General features: G+C 46.5%; 1 protein-coding gene across 1 annotated transcript in view; it reads right to left on the minus strand.

Moving 5' to 3' along the window:
* The window catches only part of DNAH14 (dynein axonemal heavy chain 14), a gene marked incomplete at its 5' end in the record, with an annotated part of 100,450 nt that overhangs the window by 39,188 nt on the left and 36,916 nt on the right, over positions 1 to 24,346 (minus strand). The window contains 19 exons of the mRNA XM_084868502.1: positions 172 to 336; positions 1,387 to 1,557; positions 2,403 to 2,570; positions 3,200 to 3,337; positions 3,419 to 3,478; positions 4,240 to 4,368; positions 5,188 to 5,369; positions 6,057 to 6,118; positions 7,166 to 7,298; positions 8,566 to 8,724; positions 10,152 to 10,268; positions 11,259 to 11,485; positions 12,977 to 13,058; positions 14,643 to 14,895; positions 15,653 to 15,861; positions 17,379 to 17,472; positions 19,243 to 19,458; positions 21,184 to 21,318; positions 23,497 to 23,586. Coding sequence (XP_084724628.1) covers positions 172 to 336; positions 1,387 to 1,557; positions 2,403 to 2,570; positions 3,200 to 3,337; positions 3,419 to 3,478; positions 4,240 to 4,368; positions 5,188 to 5,369; positions 6,057 to 6,118; positions 7,166 to 7,298; positions 8,566 to 8,724; positions 10,152 to 10,268; positions 11,259 to 11,485; positions 12,977 to 13,058; positions 14,643 to 14,895; positions 15,653 to 15,861; positions 17,379 to 17,472; positions 19,243 to 19,458; positions 21,184 to 21,318; positions 23,497 to 23,586 — 2,790 coding nt within the window. The remainder of the gene's footprint in view (positions 1 to 171; positions 337 to 1,386; positions 1,558 to 2,402; positions 2,571 to 3,199; positions 3,338 to 3,418; positions 3,479 to 4,239; positions 4,369 to 5,187; positions 5,370 to 6,056; positions 6,119 to 7,165; positions 7,299 to 8,565; positions 8,725 to 10,151; positions 10,269 to 11,258; positions 11,486 to 12,976; positions 13,059 to 14,642; positions 14,896 to 15,652; positions 15,862 to 17,378; positions 17,473 to 19,242; positions 19,459 to 21,183; positions 21,319 to 23,496; positions 23,587 to 24,346) is intronic.

Consider the following 24,346-nt stretch of genomic DNA (forward strand, 5'->3'; position numbering starts at 1 on the left):
CTCTCTCCCTCTCCCTTCCTCTCTGTACAAAATCAATAAAATATATACTTTTTTAAAAAAAGATATTACATTCCACATCCACGTATGTGTGTGCCTATATGGACGGACACACACACACACACACACACACACACACACACGTGCACCATTTCCTCTATCTCACGCCCTTACCTCCGAGGTGGCCCGGATCCGCGCCTGGAAGGCGCCCAGCACACGGGCCAGCTTGGCGAAGTCGTTGGTGTTCTGGTACAGCTTCTTCCGCAGCGTCTTGTTGACCCGCAGGAAGTCCACGAACACGGTGGAGTCGCTCATCATGGACTCCTTGGTCCACTGCACCTGCCGGAGGGGGGACCCGGGGGCCCCGGTCACCGGCCACGTCTCCCGGCACAGCCAGTGCCGAGGCCCGGCGACCACGTGCTCCCCGCACCGGGCCCAGGCCCCGGGGTGGCCCCGGGGACCCGCGTTGGCAGGGAAACCACAGGTCCCTCGGAGCCGTGTTTTAGAATTCACACAGCGAGATGCAGAGGCCATGGAGGGGGCGGGACACGCAGAAATACAGCTTTATCTGAGGGTCCCCGGGGTCCGTGGTAAAAACCCCTGGTGGGGAAATGCCTTGTTTTGTGTTGGCTTTTGGTAATCATCACCCGGGGATGTTTTCCCATTGGTTTTTAGAGAAAGTGGAAGGGGGGGGAGACAGAGGAGAGAGGGGGAGAGAGAGAGAGAGAGAGGAAAAAAGAGAGAGAGGGAGAGAGGGGGGGAGAGAGGGGGAGAGAGAAAGGAAAGGGGGAAAGAGGGGGAGAGAGAGAGAGAGAGAGAGGAAAAAAGAGAGAGGGAGAGAGGGGGGGGAGACAGGGGGAGAGAGAAAGGAAAGGGGGAAAGAGGGGGAGACAGAGGAGAGAGGGGGAGAGAGAGAGAGACGGGGAGAGGGGGAGAAAGGAAGAAAGAGAGAGAGGGGGAAAGAAGGAGAGAGAGAGAGAGAGAGAGAGAGAGAGAGAGAGAGAGGAAGAAAGAGAAAGGAGAGGGGGAGAGAGGGAGAGAGGGAAAGAGGGAGAGAGAGAAGGAGAGAGGGAAAGAGGGAGGGAGAGGGAGGGAGAGGGAGGGAGAGAGAAAGACAGAGACAGAGAGACAGAGAGACAGAGACATCAATTGGTTGCCTCCCAGGGCAGGAATCGAGCCTACAATCAAGGTACACGCCCTTGACCAGAATCGGACCCGGGACCCCTCAGCCTGCAGGCCGGCGCTCTACCCACTGAGCCACACCGGCAGGCGCCATGTCCCGTGTTCGGAGGCCCGGGCGCGGCGTGAGCCACCAGAGTTCCCACACTCCGCAGGCCTCCGGCACCTGGGCCACGGATGGCACAGTGGCGTCGGGGCGCCCCCGCGTACCTGGAAGTGGCTCTCCAGCTCCCTGGAGAGGAGCTGGTAGAACAGCGCCCTCTCCGCGGGATCCACGAGGCGGTCGTGGAACACCCGCGCGGCCTCGTGGGCGAAGAACAGGGCAGCCATCTCCTTGGAGTCGACGACAGCCTTGTCGGCCTGCAGCAGCCCCAGGAGGAGCTGGCGGGGGGGACGGACAGACGGACACACACGCGCACACACACACACACACACACAGCACCCCGTTAGCCAGCAGCTGCGCTGACAGGGGTAAAACCCCCTGCGCCCCCTGCGCCCTGGAGAGCGAGCCCGCAACCCGGGCATGGGCCCCGGACCGGAATCGAACCCGGGACCCCGCAGTCCTCGGGCTGAGGCTCTACCCACTGGGCCACACCAGCCAGGGCGCAACCCCTTGTCATCTCTTTCCCCTGCGGAGAATCTTAGCCAATAGTCTAACGGCCCCGAGTGGTTTTATCATTGAATTCTCCGCATGGAATTATTATTATTATTATCATATATTTTATGTTTGTTTTGTTTGTTTGTTTGTTTGTTTTTACAGAGAGGGATAGAGAGTTAGAAACACTGATGTGAGAGAATCATTGATCAGCTGCCTCTTGCACACCCCCTACTAGGGATGTGGCCGCAACCAAGGCACATGCCCTTGACCAGAATCGAACCTGGGACCCTTCAGTCCGCAGGCCGACGCTCTATATCCACTGAGCCACACTGGTTTCGGCTGCATGGAATTATGTTTAATGATTCTTTGTAACTGGTTCATGCATAAGCTGCTAATACACAGCCACACTAATCCATTTCCCTTTTTTGCCCCTTTTGACAATGTAATATTGAAAATATCAGTAAGAAAAATGGAGAGGGGGAGGAGGAGGAGGGAGGGAGGGAGGGGATAGAGAGAGAGGGGAGAGAGTGAGAGACGGAGAGACGAGAGAGAGAGTCCTCTCAGTGAAAACGACATGTCTCCATCTTAAACATGAAGAGCAAGCCAGAGGACGAGCTTTAAAACCAACCTTGAAGATGTCCCGGAGATTGAACATGTAGTGACACTTGGCCGGCGTGGTCAGCATGTTCTGGCACACTTGGTAGTAGATGGCGAGAGAGCAAGAGATGAGCTGGTCCTTGTGCCTCTGGACGTCAGGCATGAAGTTATGGATGGAGAAGTACATTCCCAGGTGAACCTGGGAGAGAAGTGGGACACTTCGGTTTGCCGGAGATTTTAAGCTCAGACTGTTCCGCGCGCCCATTGCTACCGGGCAAGGAGAGGTGTGATCCCCATGGAGGGTCCATTTCTTTCTTTCTTTCTTTTTTAATATGTATTTTTATTGATTTTTTACAGAGAAGAAGGGAGGGGGATAGAGAGCTAGAAACATCGATGAGAGAGAATCATCGATCAACTGCCTCCTGCACACCCCCCCACTGGGGATGTGCCCGCAACCAAGGCACATGCCCTTGACGGGAATCAAACCCGGGACCGTTCAGTCCGCAGGCCGATGCTCTATCCCAGGGGTCCTCAAACTTTTTAAAGTGGGGGCCAGATCACGGTCCCTCAGAGAGCTGGAGGGCCGGACTATATGAACTACTAATTCCTACTGTAACACCTCGGCTGCGCTCACTGCCCAAAAAACCTGGCGGGCCGGATCAGACTCCTCTGCGGGCCGCATGTGGCCCGCGGGCCGTAGTTTGAAGACCCCTGCTCTATCCAGTGAGCCGCACCGGCTTCGGCATATTGGTGACCTGAGGTTCTCGGTGACCCCCTCGCCGCGGGGAGCGGGCCCCTTTCCCCGGGGGCCGGGGCCGGCCCCGGTACCTGGAAGACGGTGTGCAGGGCGCTCTGCGGGGGGTGGGGCAGCACCAGGACGGAGAAGTGCCTGATGACCCGCGGGCTGACGTCCCCCCGGCCCGCGGGGGGGATGCAGGCCGCCACGAGCGAGAGGTCCTGGATGTTCTGTGGGGAGAGAGGAGCGGAGAGGGGGAGCCACACGGATCCTTGGACGGCAACCCGTGCTCCCGCCTCCCTCAAACGCACCCGGGATGCAAAAGGTCTGAGCAGCCCCAGCCGGTGCGGCTCCGCGGATAGGGCGTCGGCCTGCGGACGGAAGGGGTCCGTCCGGGTTCGACTCCGGTCAAGGGCATGCGCCCTGGTTTGCGGGCACATCCCCGGGAGGAGGGTGTGCAGGAGGCAGCTGGTGGGTGTTTCTCTGTCATCGATGTTTCTAGCTCTCTATCCCTCTGGATCCTCTGTGACTCCATGAAGGCATAGAGCACATGTGTCAAACACAAGGCCCGCGGGCCAAATCCAGCCCGCCAGGCCTTGCAATGTGGCCTGTACCACGCTGTCATCACTGCACTCCGCTGTCAGTTTATGACATTGTCAGTTTATGACTGTTCAGTAAACCATTCGGCCCGCGATTTAGGCTGGATTTTAGATTTTGGCCCCTTCTCTGATTGAGTTCGACACCCCTAGCATAGAGTCACAGAGGATAAAGAAAAGTCACAGGAGACACATTTTTCGCAGAGGACAGAGGGATGCTGGGAAATAAGGGGAGAGAAAGCGGGGGGGGGGGGGGGGATTGTGTGGGCTTTGGCCTTTGGATCTGATTCTACCCTGTTTCCCCGAAAATAAGACCGTGTCTTATATTAATTTTTGCTCCCAAAGATGCGCTAGGTCTTATTTTCAGGGGATGTCTTATTTTTCCATGAAGAAGAATATGGTACACATTTATGGTTAAATGAAAATAAAGGAAATTTATTACCTGTATACGGTACGGTAGTACGGTAGTTGTCTGCCACGAGAAGAAGTCTGCCCCCAGAACCACACATTCCAACAATATTAGACATGAACTTTACCTTCCAGGCAATTTTTTCGGTATCGTAAACTCCTCCCAGCTCCAGCAATTGTCTGATTAATTCCAGGGGTGGTTGTGTCCCATACTTATCCGCTTCTGGCATATTCAGGTCATCAATGAATACTACAATCTGGAGGAAGACAAAGGTTTTAAAATGTGTTGATTAGTATTACTGTCCTTTATTATTATTTTTTTAATTAAGGTATTATATATCTTACCATTGCCCCCCATACATACATGCCCTCCCTCCCATACATGCCCTCCCTCCCCAGAGTTTTGTGTCCGTTGGTTATGCTTATATGCATGCATGCAAGTCCTTCGGTTGATCTCTTATCTCCCCCAGATCTCCCTCCCCTCCCCGCTGTAATTTGACAGTCTGCTTGTTATTTACTGCCTCTGTATCTATCCTTTTTGTTCATCAGTTTATAGTGTTCCTTATTATCCATACATGAGTGAGATCATGTGGCATTTTTCTTTCATTGACTGGCTTATTTCACTCCGCATAATGTTCTCCAATCCCATCAGTATTACTTTTCTTTAACGTATGAATTAGGGGTATCGATTATGCTATGGCATGAGAACAAAAGTCATAAGAAACAACATGTCCTTTTCTATTAAAAAGCAGCAGACCAGATTCTATTGTAATGTGGCTTCCAAAAACAGCAGAAACTAAAAAAAAAACACAAACAGGAAAAAGAACAACAACAAAAAACAGCAGGAACTGTACTCCCTTGCTATAGACCGCCACTGGCAGCAGTCAGAAAGGCAGTGGATGCTGGGTAACGTAGTCCGACGGTGGCTTTGACGGAGGAACAGATGTGACTGCTATGCCCTTAGCATGTGCTCTCCGAGTCGGTGAGGCCCTGTGCTGGGTTCGTAGGCATTCAGTTCCCACCGGAGGCCCGGTGAGTGCCGTCCGCCCGTCGCCCACCCCCGGGGGGCGCTCTACCTTGTTGTTTTTGGGGGCTCCAAGCGTGTCCTTGCTTCTCCGTCTTAACTTCTTCAGGACCAGCTCCCTGGTCCTGGCGGCCGTCGTCCTGACGCCGAAGTTGATGGTGGAGGTGATGACGCCTCTGAGGTTGTTTTTAAAGGAGACTTCGTCCACCTTCTCCGGCGTCTTGGCAATCGTATCTGCGACGCCAAACACAGGCAGGGAGACACGTTTAGAACACTCTCAAGACATGCTTTCTTGCTCCGAAGGCATTAAAAAAAAAGAACAAAAATTGCCAAAACCGGTGTGGCTCAGAGGATAGAGCATCTGCCTGAGGACTGAAGGGTCCCAGGTTCGATTCCGGTCAAGGGCATGGACCTTGGTGGCGGGCACATCCCCAGTAGGGAGTGTGCAAGAGGCAGCTGGTCGATGCTTCTCTCTCACCGATGTTTCTAGCTCTCTATCCCTCTCCCTTCCTCTCTGTAAAAAAATCAATAAAATATATTGAAAATTTTTTTCCTAAAAAAAAAAAAAATACAAAAATGACAGCATTGTACAGTTCTGCTGACGCACATGTGTCAAACACAAGGCCCGCGGGCCAAATCCAGCCCGCCAGGCCTTGCAATGTGGCCCGCACCGCGCTGTCATCACTGCACTCCGCTGTCAGTTTATGACATTGTCAGTTTATGACTGTTCAGTAAACCATTCGGCCCGCGATTTAGGCTGGATTTTAGATTTTGGCCCCTTCTCTGATTGAGTTCGACACCCCTAGAACCGTTAGAGAAATGACTCTGCGGGCAAGCCGGGGAGAGAAGATGTGCCCACGGGGAGATGTTTTCCAAACATCCCCCTCCTTTCACTCGGGAAACACGCCCGTGGGCACCCACCTTGGCTCCCGGCCTCCGTCTTGTGGGAATCGGAGAGCAGGGCGCTGATGTTCTGCCGCAGGCTGTAGGAGGAGACCGCGGGAGGGTTCCGGGTGAGCTTGCTGACCGCGGGAGCCGTTCGCACAGAATACGGGGAGCATCTCAGCGTGTGGCTGCTTTTACTCCCGCCTCCTCCAAGGAGACTCTTTATTTTTCCTGCTCCCTTTCACAGGTAGAATTAAAACCCAAATGTGACAAAATATGGGCTTACTCTAAAAAAAACCAAACGGGCCCGGCCAGTGTGGCTCAGTGGTGGAGCGTCGACCTAGGAACCAGGAGGTCATGGTTGATTCCGGGTTGTGGGCTCCATCCCTAGTAAGGGGTGTGCAGGAGGCAGCCGATCCATGATCCTCTCTCATCATTCATGTTTCTGTCCCCCCTCTCCCTTCCTCTCCAGAATGAATAAAGATATATTAAAAAACAAACAAACAAACAAACAAAAACCCCCGGAAAATCCCTAGGATGCCAACCTATTGGCATTTTCTCCAGAAAGTGAAGTCACTGCCCCTTTAAAAAAAAATGCAGCACTATGTTTGTATATTTAGGTACATTTTTCCAGGAGGGAAAATAGTCCTTAGCTTCACTTGGTTAGGTCAAAGCATTAAAATTGTAAATTTAGTTATATTAAAAATAAATATCAGAAGTTCTCATCTAAAGGAATTAATTTAGTGAATGCCATGGAAAAGTGAGGATTTTCTGAACTCCTCTTCTGAATATTTCTGCATTTTTATGTAACACATTTGCTTTTTTAAAATAAGGCATAGTTAGCCGAAACCGGTTTGGCTCAGTGGATAGAGCATTGGCCTGCGGACTGGAAGGTCCCGGGTTCGATCCCGGTCAAGGGCATGTACCTTGGTTGCGGGCACATCCCCAGTGGGGGGCGTGCAGGAGGCAGCTGATCAATGATTCTCTCTCATCAATGTTTCTAACTCTCTACCCCTCTCTCTTCCTCTCTGTGAAAAATCAATAAAATATATATTTTTTAAAATAAAATAAAATAAAGCATAGGTAGATAGTAAAACAAACTTTTTTAACCAGACCAATCAGATGTGGAGCTTAATGGATACTACCTTGACTTTTTAATCTCGTTATATAATAGGACTTCTCCTAAAATTGACCCGTGTTTCACATCGAATCCTCCTGAGCTCTCTAGCTTTGTAAGCATCTGACTGATGGCACTGGTTTTCCCAACACCAAACTCTCCTAATGGGGGAGGAAAAAAAATACATTAGGTTAGATTTACATGCAAGAAAATGAACAGATGCTAGCATAGTAAAACAAACCAATAACGTTTTCTTTCGTTTGAGAATTGCATGAAAAGTATGTGTTTGCTCTTCCCTTTAAACAAAATTGTGAAGAGTGGATAAACCGAGAACTTTCTATGAACACATCTCCAAGTACTTATTTAATTTATATCTCTTATGAAAGAACATACGAGGAGTTAACCGTTATTTTTCTATAATATGCGTTTACACCGATCACCAGTATTTTTTGCACAATTACTACATGCAATTCATTTCCCTGAATGTTTTTAGCAACACGACCTGGGTGGGGGGGGATGGGTGGGAATTGGAATAGACCCCTCATGGCAGCAGCCTCGGAAGCCAGGGCTTTACAATTCACCGAAGAGTAAGTAAGCCGAAACCGGTGTGGCTCAGTGGATAGAGCATCGGCCTGCTGACTGAGGGGTCTCAGGTTCGATTCCGGTCAAGGGCATGTACCTTGGTTGCGGGCACATCCCCAGTTGGGGGGTGTGCAGGAGGCAGCTGATGGATGTTTCTCTCTTATCATTGTTTCTAACTCTCTATCCCTCTTTCTTCCTCTCTGTAAAAAATCAATTATATATATATATATATATATATATATATATATATATATTTTTTTTTTTTTTAAAGAGTAAGGAAAATCATTTCCTCAGTCCACACGGCAGGCCACGGCCCGTTAACTGAGCTTCCCCATTTCTGTTGCCCGAGTCCTCTGAGTACAGAACCAGGAAAGAGATCTGACTGCCTCTCGTGAAAGACAACAGACCTTGGAGAGCTGGAAGAGGTGAATGAATGGGTTGAGGCAAATATGAAGCAAGAGCAGGAGCTGCACTGAAACGTGAGCACTGGCTTGAGGAAGTATGGGTGCGACATAGTTGGAAATGGGGCAATTTATTTTTAACTTTTCTTCGCGTGCAGTTATGCGCGTAGAATGATCAAACCGGCCAACCTTACTAGGTCAGTGGCCCTCGAAGGACCTTAGCCCACAGGCTGTGGAGGCTTCACCTACCCTCAGCCCACGTTCTCCTGGGACTTGATGGGAAGGGGAAGGAGACCTAGGATGTCCTGGACGGGCAAACGTGGGGGCGTGATTGGGATACTGTAGGTGGGAACAGCTCAGAGACTTATCAGACGGGTAGATAGACAAGAATCGCTAAGCCTCTCCCTCGCTCTGCAGTTCTCCTCCTTCTGCGATTCCCCCGCACCTGTGAGAAGGACAGGGCAGAAGTTCTTCAAGAGGAGGCTGGCGAGGAAGGTCAGGCACGTGGTGTCGCGGGTGGCGGTGTGGTTCACGCTCTCCCCGAATTCCGTGATCTTCAGGATGCTCTCGCCGTGGCCCTGCGGGTCCACCAGTCTGGACGTCCCTAAGTGAGCGTTTAGGAAGGAAGTTTCAGATCGTCTGCCATCGTATCTGTGATATCTCCCACACTCTAGAAAAGACCAACGCGTCCCCAGAGTAGTGGTATCCTAAAACACCGCGTTAAGTGCATCGATACCCAGTTATGTTTTTTTTTCTAGGTACTGTGTTTCCCCGAAAATAAGACATCCTCCGAAAATAAGACCTAGCGCACGGAAAGATAAGACATCCCCTGAAAATAAGACCTAGCGCAACTTTGGGAGAAAAAAATTAATATAAGACACTGTCTTATTTTCGGGGGAAAACAGGGTAGTAGTAAAAACTAAGATCAAAATGACCCAGTGTTAGCACTAACATGTGATAAACAACTCACAGGCTGTAAATAAATATAATCAGCCACTAATGCTTACTGGGACAGCTATTGTAGAATGGAACCCTGCCATTTCCAACTGACATTAATTTGGAGTTAGAACTTTCTGGATGCTTTAGGACTTGACAGCCCCGGTTGTTTTCTCTAAAAAATTCTTATCGCCAAACTATGAAATTCTTTGATGAGTGAAACCCAACCTCAAAGCAAATCGATTCAATTTGCATACTGAATTCCTTGTATTGGCAAGAGACCTACGGGAAGCTTGACCATTAGATTCCTGACTCAACCTTCAACCACGCTCTCAAAACACCACAATTTTCTATATATTTTTTCCTTACGTTTAAGAAGGTTGAGGACAAAAACGATATAGCATGTATGGATAGCTGTCACACTGATTGTTCTGTTCTAATTTAAAGTTCCCTTTATAGTCAACCTCAGTATGTACATATGTCTTTTCCTGTTTTGTTTCAATAGTCACAGCTAAGTAAAAGAATATTTCCACTAGTGAGACTTTCCATTAACTACAGTTTTACAATGTACAACCAACTTAATCGAATACATCCCAACGTTCTCTGAAACCAATAGTCAAAGATTTATTTAAGCCGAAACTGGTGTGGTTCAGTGGATAGAGCGTCGGTCTGCAGACTGAAAGGTCCCACGCTCGATTCCGGTCAAAGGCAAGTACATTGGTTGCGGGCACATCCTCAGTGGGGGGTGTGTAAGAGGCAGCTGATCGATGATTCTCTCTCATCGATGTTTCTAACTCTCTATCCCTCTCTCTTCCTCTCTGTAAAAAAAATCAATAAAATATATTTTTAAAAAGATTTATTTAAATAAAAGGCATGTTTTGTAAACATACAGAGCGGAGCAAAATGTAGGTATTCAGTTGTGAGCACACAAAACATAATTTGTTCTTGTATTATTAATTATTAATTATTGGTTCCTGCACAAACTTGCAATAATCCATCAGGCCTCAAAGTTGCTGACATAACTACAGTCCTTTTACAGATGAAGTATTCCTAATATTCTAGAGCAATCAGAGCCCAGTTCCTGTGAGGACTTACCTCTCTGAATCAGTGTCTGGACATTCGGAAGCAGTTCTGACCACCGGATGAACTCGCATTGCTGCAGATCCACAAAATACCCAAAGATGGACGTCTCTCCAGTTGGGAGGGTAAGGCCTACATTTGGAAATAAGGAAAAATGTAAATAAGTCCGAGTAACTTCGAGGCTCATTTATGGCATGTTTCGCTCAGGACCTGCTCTCTGTTTGAAAGATACGGTTGTTGAACCAGAAATAAGAAATGTTCCCCCAGTGTAGATCCAAATACGTAAAATAAGCCTATTTTTTCTTTCTAATCTTTAATTATTTAAAGACAAAGTTTTGTTAACTTTTTGGTCTCTTTTTTGTGTCCAGAAAGCAAGGGGAATCATGATCTGAGAGCCTTTGAAAAATCTTGCCCATGAGTTCTGCTTAATTCTACCTATTATATCAAATACCAGGAATGCACTGGTTGTGCATGAGAAAATTCTGATACTTATTTGCAAATTACATTTACATCACTATTATAACAGTAATTAACTTTGTTAATAGATTCTGGAAAATACAGAACAAACAAAGCAAACAAATTTAGCCATGGTTTCACCATATGAAGCTAACAGTGTTGACATTTGATATATTCCTTTGAATCGTTTAAGAAATTCTAAAAAAAACTTTTTTCTTTTTTTTTTATTGATTTCAGAGAGGAAGGGAGAGGGAGAGAGAAATACATACATGATGAGAATCATCAGAGAAAGGGTGTTGGAGTGTATTTATTAACCCTCGTTTACCTGTACGTCCACACTTTAAAAGATGGTCCCAGCAGAAACCGGTTTGGCTCAGTGGATAGAGCGCTGGCCTGCGGCCTGAAGGGTCCCAGGTTCGATTCCGGTCAAGGGCATGTACCTTGGTTGCGGGCACATCCCCGGTAGGAGATGTGCAGGAGGCAGCTGGTCCATGTTTCTCTCTCATCTATGTTTCTAGCTCTCTATCCCTCTCCCTTCCTCTCTGTGGAAGATCAATAAAATATACTTAAAAAAATAAATAAAATAAAGATGGTCCCAGTCCTAAAGGATTTCAAAGGTGTCTCCTAAAGGAAGCAGAACTTTGACTTTTCCTTCCTAGAACTCACCTATTTCCGGTCTTTCAAATAATTCGTGGACAAGATTGTCAAAATCATAGGTGACTTTCGCAAGAGAAGCAGGTTCAAAATTTGGGTACATGAGCATATCATCTTCATGCTCATCTTCGCGCTTCAAAGTGCCTCCAAATGCCCAGGTGAATGCAAACACGAAAAGCTTCTGAATCATCGTCGTTAACTTGTCGGGATATTTCTCCAGATACCACGGACTTTCATTACTGGAGTGGGTAAATGCTGGTTAACTCTTTTTTAGGAGGCATTCAGTCACTTATTTCAAAAACCATATCAAAGTCTCATTATTAAACATTTTAATAGGTAAGTGTGGACCTAAACATTTTGTTCTGTATTTTTTTTTTTTAAGGCCATCAGCTCTTGAGATAAAAAATCAAAGTCAGTGTGTAGTTTTTCTTTGGCGAGTCCTGTAAATTATTCACGGCTACTACTATTTCTCTTGTGTGTAAGAGGGTTGTAGTCAGCGTTCACTTAGTTAGTGTACAGGATTCACTGTTATTTTACGTCAGTGTATGTGCTCAGAATTAATCATCTCTAAAAGGAGATCTGGTAATTCTTCATTTCAGTGAGTGACAAGTGACGAGTCACCCGCTACTAACCAAGTCTCAGGGTTGACCTAGTTCAACCTGGCTGAAGTCGGGTGCTATGCGTCAGGCACAGTCCTCTCTGGGTTGGGACAACCCAGGTCATCCTGGTCCCTGAGACCCTGAACTTCCTTAGTGAAAGGGCTGAGGGCGATGGGACTAGGTGAAAGGTTTGGGCCTGAACTGAAGACATTGAAAACAGTTCAGGATTTAGCATTATCATACAATTATTTGTAAATTATAAAAATAAAGATAAATTAATGTGTGTGTGTTTTTTTTCTGTAACAAAATGATGTGTCTATGGATATTTGTATGTGCTACTTCTAATAAATATTTTATAAAATGTTTCTTTATGGCTACTTGCTCTTTATACAAGTTAAAGGTAATATGTGGTTATCATGGTAAGAATGGAATTATTGGGGAAATTAATTCATCGTCTATTACAACAGTACAGGCAAGAAATAACGAAGGTTTGGGCTAGAATACTGGTAAACAAGATGCACAGGAAATGAGTGTGAAGGCAGAGTTGACAGGCAGAGTAAAAACCATATTAAGAATGCTCTATCATGTAAGAGCAAATCTGACATGAGTGTCTCAGGGATTTCCAGTGAGATGCAGGAAGGCCTCCAGAATGACTTTCCTGTCCTACCAAGGGCAGGAGAATTATAGAGTTCATCATTTCGGTAGTTGTGATTTATTGAGCCCTTACTATGTGCCAGATACTGGCCTACATATCTAGCACATCACGTTATTCCAGTTTTGAAAACGAGAATGTACATGCTCAAAAACATGTAGTAACCAGTTCAATGTGTCTCAGCTCATTAAGGGCAGACTCATCAATTATGTGCATGTCAAGTTTATTTCTTTCTTCAAGTATGTACAGAGTTGGCACAAATGTATTCATAGTATCCATATACCTTAGCATAAAAATCTAGTGACCTTGTATAAGATATACGAGATGATCTCTAAGCTGGAAAAAAAATCCATTTTAAGTGCATTTTGATGTTATGACATCATAAAAGTATTGGTTTGTTGACGAGTCATTTTGTGCCTATGGGAGTGTTTGGCAAGTAGTATGTGCTAAAACATGTCTGTTGAATGCTTGCAACTGACCTCTTGTCCACGTTCTTGAACTTGACAGGAGCTTTTAAATGCAGAGAACTTCTCTTAGTCGAAACGGTCTTCAAATCTTCACCTTAAAAAGGAAGGAGTATTTCCCCCCAGTTAACGACAGACTTAAAATTAGGCGATTCATTATGAGGGTTCCCTTGAGACACCGTTTAGCTTATGAATCATCAGAGGAGAGCATCTGTGCTTTATCTACAGCGTCTTAAGGAGTTACCTTACCTGGCCAGAGTGGGGTGACTTTTCTAAGAGAAGAGGAGCAGAGAATATATCCGCAATTGTCTGAATCTTCTTTATTTGAAGCATAAGTCTGAACACTCTTTTCTTTATTCTATTCTGGCGATTTATTTTGGTTAAGTTTGATTGTTCCAAAATGAAGACTTTAAAACATCAGGCCAAAACCGGCTTGGCTCAGTGGATAGAGCATCGGCCTGCGGACTGAAGGGTCCCGGGTTCGATTCCGGTCAGGGGCATGTACCTTGGTTGCGGGCACGTCCCCGGTAGGGGGTGTGCAGGAGGCAGCTGGTCAATGATTCTCTCTCATCAATGTTTCTAGCCCTCTATCCCTCACCCTTCCTCTCTGTAAAAGATCAATAAAATATATTTAATAAATAAATAAATAAATAAATAAATAAATAAATAAATAAATAGGTTCTAATAAAGGAAAGCATTAAAGCAGAAACCTGTATGCTTTTCAATACAAAATGTCTCGAAACAAACACCGAACACATGCACTGTAGGCAGATGGTAACTGTCTCCCTCCCACCCCGTCACCCAGTCTTCGGTCTAAGTCCTCCGTTCCACAGAGAAACACAAAGAATGAGTGGTTACTCGTCCTTCCTTTTAGCTTATGCTTCAAATCATGTTTGGTTTCTCTATGTTAGTCACAGCGGATTCTTGTGAAACAGACGGAAGTACAGAAAGTATACAGAAGACAATCACAATCCCCCATAATTTCAACACCCACAAAGAATCATCATTGAATATTGATGCATTTCATTATGGTCTTTAATATAAATATCTTACTATTTAAAGGTTAAATATAGAACATTTAAAAAACATTAGAGACTTTGGTTCTCATTCTATTTATTTGTTTATATTTTTACTGATTTCAGAGAGGAAGGGAGGAGATAGAAACATCAATGATGAAAGAGAATCATTGATTGGCTGCTCCCAACATGTCCCCTACTGGGGATTGAGCCCACAACCCAGGCATGTGCCCTTGACCGGAATCGAACCTGGGACCCTTCAGTCTGCAGGCCAATGCTCTATCCACTGAGCCAAACTGGCTTCTGCTTTTTATGTTAAGACTACCTTCATGTCTCTCCATTGAAACATGATACTGTTGCATTATTAATCCATTCTCCTATTATTGGAATCCAGATTCTTGCTGTTTTTATGATTATAAATAATTCTGTTCTATATTAAGCTCCTTGTGCTAAAGCTGAGCACTTCTATGATTATTTCTTAATAATAAATTCCCAGAATAAGGAACACTGGGACATGTGGTTATTTTTAGTCCAGGTTATCGAGTGCATCACTAAGAAAGGCTGAATCAATTTCTATCTCGAATACCTTCTGCGAGAGTTTTTGTCTCAGCACACTCTAGCTAACAGCTGGCATCATTAGTGTGACGGAGGGAGGAAAAACTCACCTTGTCCAAAACCTCCATTTTTGCCCATGAATTCAAAGAAGGCGTCAAGAATTCTGCAGAGCGTTGTGACGATGGTGATGTTCTGGACAGGAAATGGCTGAAATTTCTGATGGTTCTTTATAAACTGCAGTCCATCTTTGACACTGTTATTAATCAAGAACTCGAGACATTCCACTCCTGCTGGGCTCATAATTTTAGACGTTTTCGCGAGCCATGACGTAACGTAAGGCTCCCATCCCAGATCAACAGGGTCCTGACAGCAAAAGGCACAAGAGAGTTTTAGGTAGATAGATAAATTACCGTGTCCGCCTACTTTCCACCTCTCTGATTCACCAATGCCGAATACGGTTTAGAGCCATCCTGCATTCAAAAAAGCCCGAACTACCCTTCTCTGAAATATTTGTGATTCTTAATGACAGTCCTGCCTGTCAGCACTGTCCTCAGCGTCATTCATTCAACTGAGTCACAGAAGAAGGGTGAATAGTGGCTAATGGTGGACTTCATTGTAGGAGACTCTTATCCCTGGTTGTCTTCCGTCTCTTCGCCATCTCTTGGGAATGAGTTTCACATTCCCATCATTGATGTTTCCATCTCTCTCCCTCTCCCTTCCTTTCTGAAATCAATTAATCAATACAGATATACACTGAGTGGCCAGATGATGATGATCTCTGAACGAATAATCATCTGCCACTCAGTGTCTATCCTATAGAATAAAAGGCTAATATGCAAATTGTCCCCTTGACCAGGAGTTCAACCAGCCAACCGCTCACATCCCCACCTCCTCACCAGGCTGGTCGGACCCCATCCATGCACGAATTCATGCACTGGGCCTCTAATATATACATTTATATACACATACACACACATACACACACACACAATCTGAGTGGCCAGATTATTATGCGTTCAGAGATCATAATAATCTGGCCACTCAGTGCGCGCGCGCGCGCGCACACACACACACACACACACACACACACACACACAGAAATTTGTCTTTGGAGACTCACCATATAAACCATCGCACACCGGCTGACAGTGGCGGGACTGGCGTGGGCCAGGCTGTCCACTTCAAAGATCACCCTGATCTTACTCGTCAGCGCGATCCTCTCGCTGTTGGCGAGGCACAGCGTCCTCGTGTTGTCCAGCATCGAGTTCAGACTCTCCACCCAGAAGGCGTCCACGGGACCGTCCAGGACAACCCACTGCCAGTCGAACTCTGCGGAGGAAACACACCGAGTGGGATGGAGGGAGATCCCCGTCTCCTTTCCCTGCAGGCTCGCACGGTTCTGTGTTATTTAGAAAACGCCTCCTCTCAAAGGACATGCTAGAGGGAACGTGTTTATGTGTAGCCTATAGCGCCTATCGATAGGAATATTCGGACCACATATTGATAAATGCTTTAAATTCTGTTTCAATTTTCCCAGACGGCCCTTGCCATGTGGGAAAGAGAAGAAGCCACGGGTTTATCTTTCCCATCATTTGACCTCCTGTAGGAAGGAAGCAGGGAAGGGAAATAGAAAGACCCCAATAGACGGATTTGAGACCATTCCACCCGGGGCCACCATTTCCTCCTCTTCCCACCCTCCGGACCCATCCGCCGCCTCCTCGTTTTGGGAAACCGACAGGTCAGGAGAGGGGAAGCAGGAGCGGATCGCTGTGGAGACAGAGTCTGAGCCACTTGACAGACGTTAAAATCTCCCAGGACAGGCAAGGAGGGGGAGGGTCCCAGTGTCCCCACTCAGATGGGCTCTCTCGACCGAGACCCCTGCCTCAGGGGTTTTCTTAAAAAAGACCTCCAAAGGACACTGACTGAGCCCCATCCCTGGACTCCCCCCGACTGAACACGAGGAGTCACACGCACAAACACAGACAGACGCTCTAAGGAAGCAGAAGCTACAGCTGAGGTTCCTATCTACGTCTGGAAGGTAAGTTCCCTCCTGGGGCGGTGTTGTCCAGACATCACCAGGGGGCTCGGAAGTGATGGTCGGGGTCCTGCAGGGACTGACAGCGTCTCTGGGACAGACCTCGTCCTGAACATCTCTGTCCCCTGCCACACAACACAGTGACATCCGCTGGGTGTCAGATACCCTCGAGATGACCAGGCCTGGGTGGCATGATCTGGCCTGGGCATGCACAGCCTGCGTGGGGCCCCCTGGTTGCACGCTCTTGCAGTGTGGCCCGGCTGCTGCTCACCCAGGGTATTTCTACCTGTAACAATGACGAGGCGTAAACCAAAAGGTCTCTACGCAAGCCCTGGTATCCATCTACCTAATAAAAGAGTAACACGCTAATTGACCGTACTTTTGAGACACCCACCAGCCAATCAGGAGCGAGCATGCAAATCAACCCAACAAAGGCGGCGGGTTAATTTGCATATGCGGGTGCCAAGCGGCTGGGGACGCCGGCATTCCGCACCACCCCAGCCGCTTGGGGGCCTCTGGGCAGCGTGGGAAGGCAAAAAGGCTGCTCTGGCCAGAGCAGAGGTGGTGCTGGAGGAACCAAGGCCCATTCTTGCATCGGGCCACTAGTAGAACATAACTGCACGGGCGGTAAGATAACGTGGTAAAAATCACACAAATTTCAAATAAGCACACAAGAAAGAAAGAAACAGCACAAGAACAAGAGCACGCATCAAAAATGTTTAAAAAATATATATGAGGAAGTTTCAGACTGGGTCTGCTTGCCTTCTTACGTTCATCCGTCATCTAGATGAAACGGGATCTTGACACTTACTCTCGCTTTCGGTAACTGGAACCTCCTTCTCCATCTCTTTCTTAAACCTGGTGGCGTCCACCTCTGATATAGCAGCGGCGTGGAGCTGGAAAACCTGAAATAAGCCATCAGTCGTGGTCACATTTTCACGTGACCACACGTCCCCAGGAGAACGGACTGTGTGTCAATACGCTTTCTTTTGCGATAAACACAGAAGAGGCAGAAGGTTCCGGGGCCGAGAAGACCCCCACGCTTCCACCGCGGGGGACGGTAACGTCTGGGACCACAGGTCCTGTTCTTCTAGAACATTCTTTCCTTTCCGTCCCACCCCCCCCCCGACCCCGAAAGATGATACAGTCTTGTTAGATAACATTCAAAGAATGCAGCAAAGCACGACGGGGGGAGCAGGAGTCCTCTGAGCCCCCACCATCTCTACCAACACCACGTGGACACCTGGGTGTGTCGTGTTCCTAGTCCTTCCTCCACCATCGGGGTTCAAGGATCACCTGCAGGGTCTGCTCACCCGCAGATTCTAACCCCTCGTCCTTGGCAATTCCGATGGAATTTAGCCCAGGAATCCCTGTGTGTGGTAACTCCCTCCCCACCCACCCCCACACCCCTGTGAATGGAACACAGGCTGTTCTCACGCCAACCTCAGGAATTCTGCTCGATGCACCTATGAACTCCCAATTACCCGGGGGCTTAATTGTTTGTCCCCCCAGAGGGGCGAGCACTGTGTCACCGGCTGACTACTTCTGCCAGCAGGAGCAGGAGGAGAGCAGACGCTGGGTCTGTGCAATGCGGCCAACGGCGACCGTCACTTCCCAGTCCCAGGCCCCAGCAGGGAGGTAGGCAAGCCCAACGCTCTCTCCAGTTGTCATTCTTATTACAGAAGCCTGCGGTCAGCGTCCCTGCTCACAAGCCATGGCTGGCCACCAGGCCCTCCTGTATCTGGATTTTTTAAAAATGTGAGTCAAATAGTATATGCCTTTTGATCTTGAATAAATTCTATGAGGTTACCTTCCTGGAAGTTTGTAACAATAACATGTCTACCAATGAGATGTAAGAATGTGCGTTTTTCCACATCTTTGTTGTTGTTGTTAATCCTCACCAGAGGAGAATTTTTGCACTGATTTATTTATTTATTTTATTTTATTTTTTAGAGAGAGAGAGAATAGAAGGGAGAGAGAGGGAGGGATAGGGAGGCGGAGATGGGAAGCGGGGAGGGAGGGAGAGAAAGAGACTCACATCAACTGGTTGCCTCCTGCACGCACCCTGACCAGGGCCGGGGTCGAATCTGCAACCCAGGTACCTGCCCTTGACCGGGAATCGAACCCCTGACCCTTCAGTCATTTGTAAGGTATATTGGTGATAACCAAATCATCACTTAGTCCACCATTGTGTTCCTTCAAAAGTGAGCATCTTGTATTTCATTTTATTGTTTACTATTTTCAAACAGAATGGGATATTTTCTGTTTGTTTGTTTTTTAAATGATCATAATTTTTCTCTTTTTAAAAAATGACCATAATTTTTTTTGTCCTCACTCGAGGATATTTTTCCATTGATTTTTAGAGAGAGTGGAAGAGAGAGGGGAAGACAGAAATCTCAGTGTGAGAGAGACACATTGATTGATTGCCTCTCACATGAGCCCTGGGGGAGGAGCCTACAATCCAGGTTTTGTGCCCTTGACCAGAATCGAACCTGGGACCCTTTGGTCTGCAGGCTGACGCTCTATCTGCTGAGCCAAACCGGCTAGGGTGATCACAATTTTTATACTCACTTTTACCCTAGCATGTACTTAACAATGCTTTAATATTAGTCTTCAGACACAATGAAATAATCCCCAATAGTCCAATAAAAATAATCATTCCATACTACACTTACATTAGATACATCTGAGATTCTTGACTTTAGCGGGAGATCACCGTCTTTCTTGGAAGGTTTCAAACTGTTGGAATAGACATAGTTCCGAATGGCTGCTGACAATAGCCCATCGCTCCATTCCATGGTGTTAGGATCCAGCTGTCCAAATAGCTCCCCAACGGTGATGCACTTTGGATTTAAAACGCAAGTGTCCACTTTTCCCTTCCTTCCTGGAATCTGAGAAAAATCCAGAGTGTTTTTAATATATATATATATATATATATATTATTGATTTTTTTTTACAGAGAGGAAGGGAGAGGGAGAGAGAGCTAGAAACATCGATGAGAGAGAATCATTGACCAGCTGCCTCCTGCACATCCCTTACTGGAGATGTGCCCGCAACCAAGGTCCATGCCCTTGACGGGAATCGAACCTGGGACTCCTCAGGCCGCAGGCCAACGCTCTATCCATTGAGCCAAACCGGTTTCAGCCGGAGTGTTTTTTAAAGACATTAACGACAGTACGGATGCCACCGTAACAACCTGGCTGTCACTCAACAGGACAGGGGAAGGGGAAAACCAGGCGGGTGTATGCCCAGTTAGGGCTGGGTGGCGTGGGCAGGTGCCTGCCTATCAATCACACCTGAAAGCAAGTCCGAATGGGTGTGGCCCCTGGGAGCATGTGAAACCGAAACCTATGAACTTCCGCGAGGAAGCCTCTCTTCTCAGGGCAGGGGTGCCTCCCCCAGGCCCTCAGGGCTTGTGGTCACATGGGGCTCCGAGTATGGATCAATGGACTGGAATCAGCCGGAATGCTTCAGCACCCCAGCTCCGACATGGAACGGACACTCTGGACACGGGCTAAAGGGGAGGGGACTTTGGAACCCGAGAAACGTAACTCTATGTCAACGAGATGCGCCCCATTCTGACCTTCTGGGCCTGTCTCAGAACATCCCTTCTCTGAGGGTCATTGCAGGAGCCTCAGTCCCTCCCGTGTCTGGGAAGTCTGGGCCCATTCATCCCGCCGGCATCAGTACAATTCTTTAATTTTCTGCCTGGCTGTTACCAGAGGGTTTTTGGAGAGATCTTTCACTCCAAAGAAAGGTTCATTATAGAGAAAGCAATATCCAAGGAACTATCAAGAATGGATGTTATTAAAATCAGCCATAATGCTCAAGTCATTTATTCTAAAAATCCTGGCTATTACGTTAATATCCCTTCATATTAGATATCTGAAGTATACACTATGTATTGGAGTCTGACTTTATATTGAATAAAAATATATCATGAAAAAGTAGGAGTTATTCTAAGAATTCCAGGATAATTTAACATTAGTAAATCTATCAACACAGCTTAGTACATGAACCAATTAAAATAGAAAAAGTAGATGCTAAAATCATTTCGTAAATTCTAGGAGTCAAAAACCAAGGTATAATGAGAACAGAAAAAAAGTATTACTATAAAAAATGATAATATCAAAGTATGATAATGGATATGTATCATAGACCAAGAGTAAACATATTAAATGCATAAAATATTAACTGCATTCCAGATAAAGTAAGAAATAAGATATTATGGTTAACATTGCCTTGAAGGGCAAATCAATGCAGTAAGTGAAGAATATAAGTTACATAAATATTAGAAAAGGTACAAAATTATATTCACTGGAAGATGACTCAACTGATTGTCTAAAAAAATGATAACCTACCACTCCATTAAACAAGGTGAGTAGACATACAACAAACACACAAGTCGATCGTTGCATTTTCCACTTGCCATGACCAGTTTGAGATTCAAATGAAAAACAGTCCCATTCACTTCAAATGATTCTTAAATACAAAAGTCCTATGGATACGTTTAACAAGGACACAACAACTTATGTAGAGAGAACATGACGCTCTAACGGAAGCACGAAATACGATCTTAACCAACAGAGAAACACTGTATTTCGTGGACCATGTACCTGTGAAATAGAGGTCCTGGTTTCAGTGGATACTAACTCTTGGATCGGTAAAAGCATCAATGCTCTCTCTAAAATTCTCCTCACGGTCGTCTTTCCTCCACCTGTGGGGCCCACTAGCATCACACCAACACAAGCCTAGAACAAAATGGCAGAATTATGGCTTAGGTTTGGTTTCCTCATGGTTCAACTGAGCTGAAACTTGAAGGTTCTTATTTGTAAACACAGCTCTAACTGTATCCACAAAACCCTTCCTTCAAATGATTATTCAATCTATTGTAATCTGGGTTGTCTTTATTGACTAGGCTAATGTTTAAAATCACCAGAAATCTAATTTTATTTATTTTAAATATATTTTTATTGATTTTTCAGAGAGGAAGGGAGAGGGAGAGAGAGAGATAGAAACATCAATGAGGGGAGAGAATCATGGATCAGCTGCCTCCTGCACGTCCCCTACTGGGGATCGGGCCCACAACCAGGGCATGTGTCCTTGACCAGAATCGAACCTGGGACCCTTTAGTCCAGCAGCACCCAACCTTTTGGACCTCATGGACCAGCTGCTGGTCAATTAGTCCGCAGACCAATGCTCTACCCACAAGCCACACCAGCTAGGGCCAGAAATATAAGTTTAAAACTCAAATAGTAATTTCCAACTGAGATTTTGCTCAGTTGATCTCACTTTTCAATTCTCCTTTCTTCCTGTGCCTTTCCCTACAATTGGCTTCTGTAATAAAATTTATCTGGGCTTTCCTTTGCTCCATTTTATCTCTGTGTTCTGATTATTCTTTCCATGGTAGCCTCCGTAATTCCTATCTCCCTCCCTACCTTCATGAGATAAGAAAATATTTTGAAAAATCAGACACAAAAACACAAACCACTATTACAAAAGGATCCGTAAATTTTATTGCATGAACAAAGTCTCTTGCACATCTGGACTCCATGAATGTTCCTCAAATGCCAAGACTTAGAGAATGTATTGGCTATGCATGGAGGCAATCCAGAATTATGACATTATGTCATGAAAAGTTTACTTTAAAAAAATTTTTTAAAACATATTTTATTGATTTTTTACAGAGAGAAAGGGAGAGAGAGGGATAGAGAGTTAGAAACATCGATTAGAGAGAAACATCGATAAGCTGCCTTTTGCACACCCGCTACTGGGGATGTGCCGGCAACCAAGGTACATGCCCTTGACCGGAATCTAATCCGGGACCTCTCAGTCTGCAGGCTGATGCTCTATCCACTGAGCCAAACCAGTTTCAGTGAAAAATTTACTTTTACTAAGAAAAAGACCAATAACTCAATTGAAAAGCGAGTACGTTACATAATCTGGCAAGTCACAGAAAATCCAAAAGGCTAATCTATCTGTAATAATAAAAGCGTGATATGCAAATCGACTGAACGGCTGGCCAGTGGAACAACCATTCGGAAGCCGGGGCTGCAAGGGCCTACCCTTACTCGAATTTTGTGCATCAGGCCTCTGATCCTATATAATAAAAGCCTGATATGCTAAGTGTCCAGTCGACCAGTCAGCCGTTCAATCAAAGCATAATATGTTAATGATATGCTAAGGACACTCAGCCACTTGCCAGGACGTGCACTGACCACCAGGGGGGGCAGCTGACCAGTCACTATGATGTGCACTAACCACCAGGGACAGATGCTCCAACCAGTAGGTTAGCTTGCTGCTGGGGTCAAGTCAATCAGGACTGAGTGAGATGGGCCAGGCACGCCCTGGAGCCCTCCTCCAGTCCCTCCCCGGCTGACCAACCTCCCCCATCCCTCCCCGGCCCCAGTGGTGCACCGGTGGGGTCCCTTGGCCTGGCCTGTACCCTCTCGTAACCCAGGACCCCTTGGGGGATGTCAGAGAGCCGGTTTTGACCCTATCCTGCAGGCCAGGCCAATGGACCCCATTGGTGCACGAATTCATGCACCGGGCCTCTAGTAAACCCATCACAGGAAGTACAATTGTACTAGTAACCAGGGAAATGCACAGTCTGACGTTCTTCCAGATGGCAACTCAGGGAAGGAAGAATAATGGAATGTAGACACTTCACACCACGTTTGAAGTGGGTTTTTTTGTTTTGTTTTGTTTTGTTTTTTTTACAATTAAGGGGATGCAGGTTGAAAAGATTAATTTGTTGAGAGCTACAGTGAAGGATCAAGCAAAGTCTAGGTAAATAGTTAATCAATAAACCACTTTACTTTGAAGAGTGATGGCAACGGCTCTCCCTTGTCAGTCCCTGTTGTGTTCTCCTGGATCGGACATTTTAACACCCGGGGCAGAGAACGGCCACCACGCCATCCTACCCTCACCTGCAGTTGGTTGTGGAACTGGATGATCTTCTCTTTCTGAGCTGGCCATTGCTGTAAGCCCAAGAGCTGTGTTGCAATAAAGACTACTTTCTAGAAGAAAAGAAACAGGTTAATTTAAAATGCACCGCAAATCAGACTCTTGGTGTATAATCGTAAAAAAAAAAAAAAAAATCTCTCTTAACTAGGTACCAAATACTGACCTAACATGGTTCTTAAATTTTTAGTTCGCCAACCCGAGAATAACGAGAACCTATTGCCCACCCAAAATACAATATAACCAATTTTTTTTTTTTTTAAATACACTTTTATTGATTTCAGAGAGGAAGGGAGAGGGAGAGATAGAAACACCAATGATGAGAGAGAATCGCTGATCGGCTGCCTCTTACGTATCCCACACTGGGGATCGAGCCTGCCACCCAGGCAAGTGCCCTGACCAGGCATCCAACTGTGACTTCCTGGTTCATGGCTCGACGCTCAACCCACTGAGCAACACAGGCTGGGCAGTACATCCAGATTTTGTATTTGGAGGCTCCAGTAGCAAATCCACAGATCCTCCCTATGGTTAAGAACTCATGCTTTAAAATATGCTTAAGAACCAGCTGTAACCACAGTACAAGTGTTTACCCTACAGTAAAAAAATGACTTTGCCCTGATTTGGGGGGGGCGGGGTGTTGGTGGAAGGGGAGAGGGGGGGCTCCCTTGGAGCAAACAAAACGCATAGGAGCCTTCCTCCCAGCCCCCCCTCCTTCTTGCCCCCCAACAGTGCAGGGGAAGCTCTGGCCCCCAAGGGGAGACACAGATCTCCAAGTATCTCTGTCCCTCCCACCCCCAACGTGATAATACGAATAGA

The sequence above is a fragment of the Pipistrellus hanaki genome (genome assembly GCF_964339955.1).
Source record: "Pipistrellus hanaki genome assembly, chromosome: 20".
Lineage (NCBI taxonomy): Eukaryota > Metazoa > Chordata > Mammalia > Chiroptera > Vespertilionidae > Pipistrellus > Pipistrellus hanaki.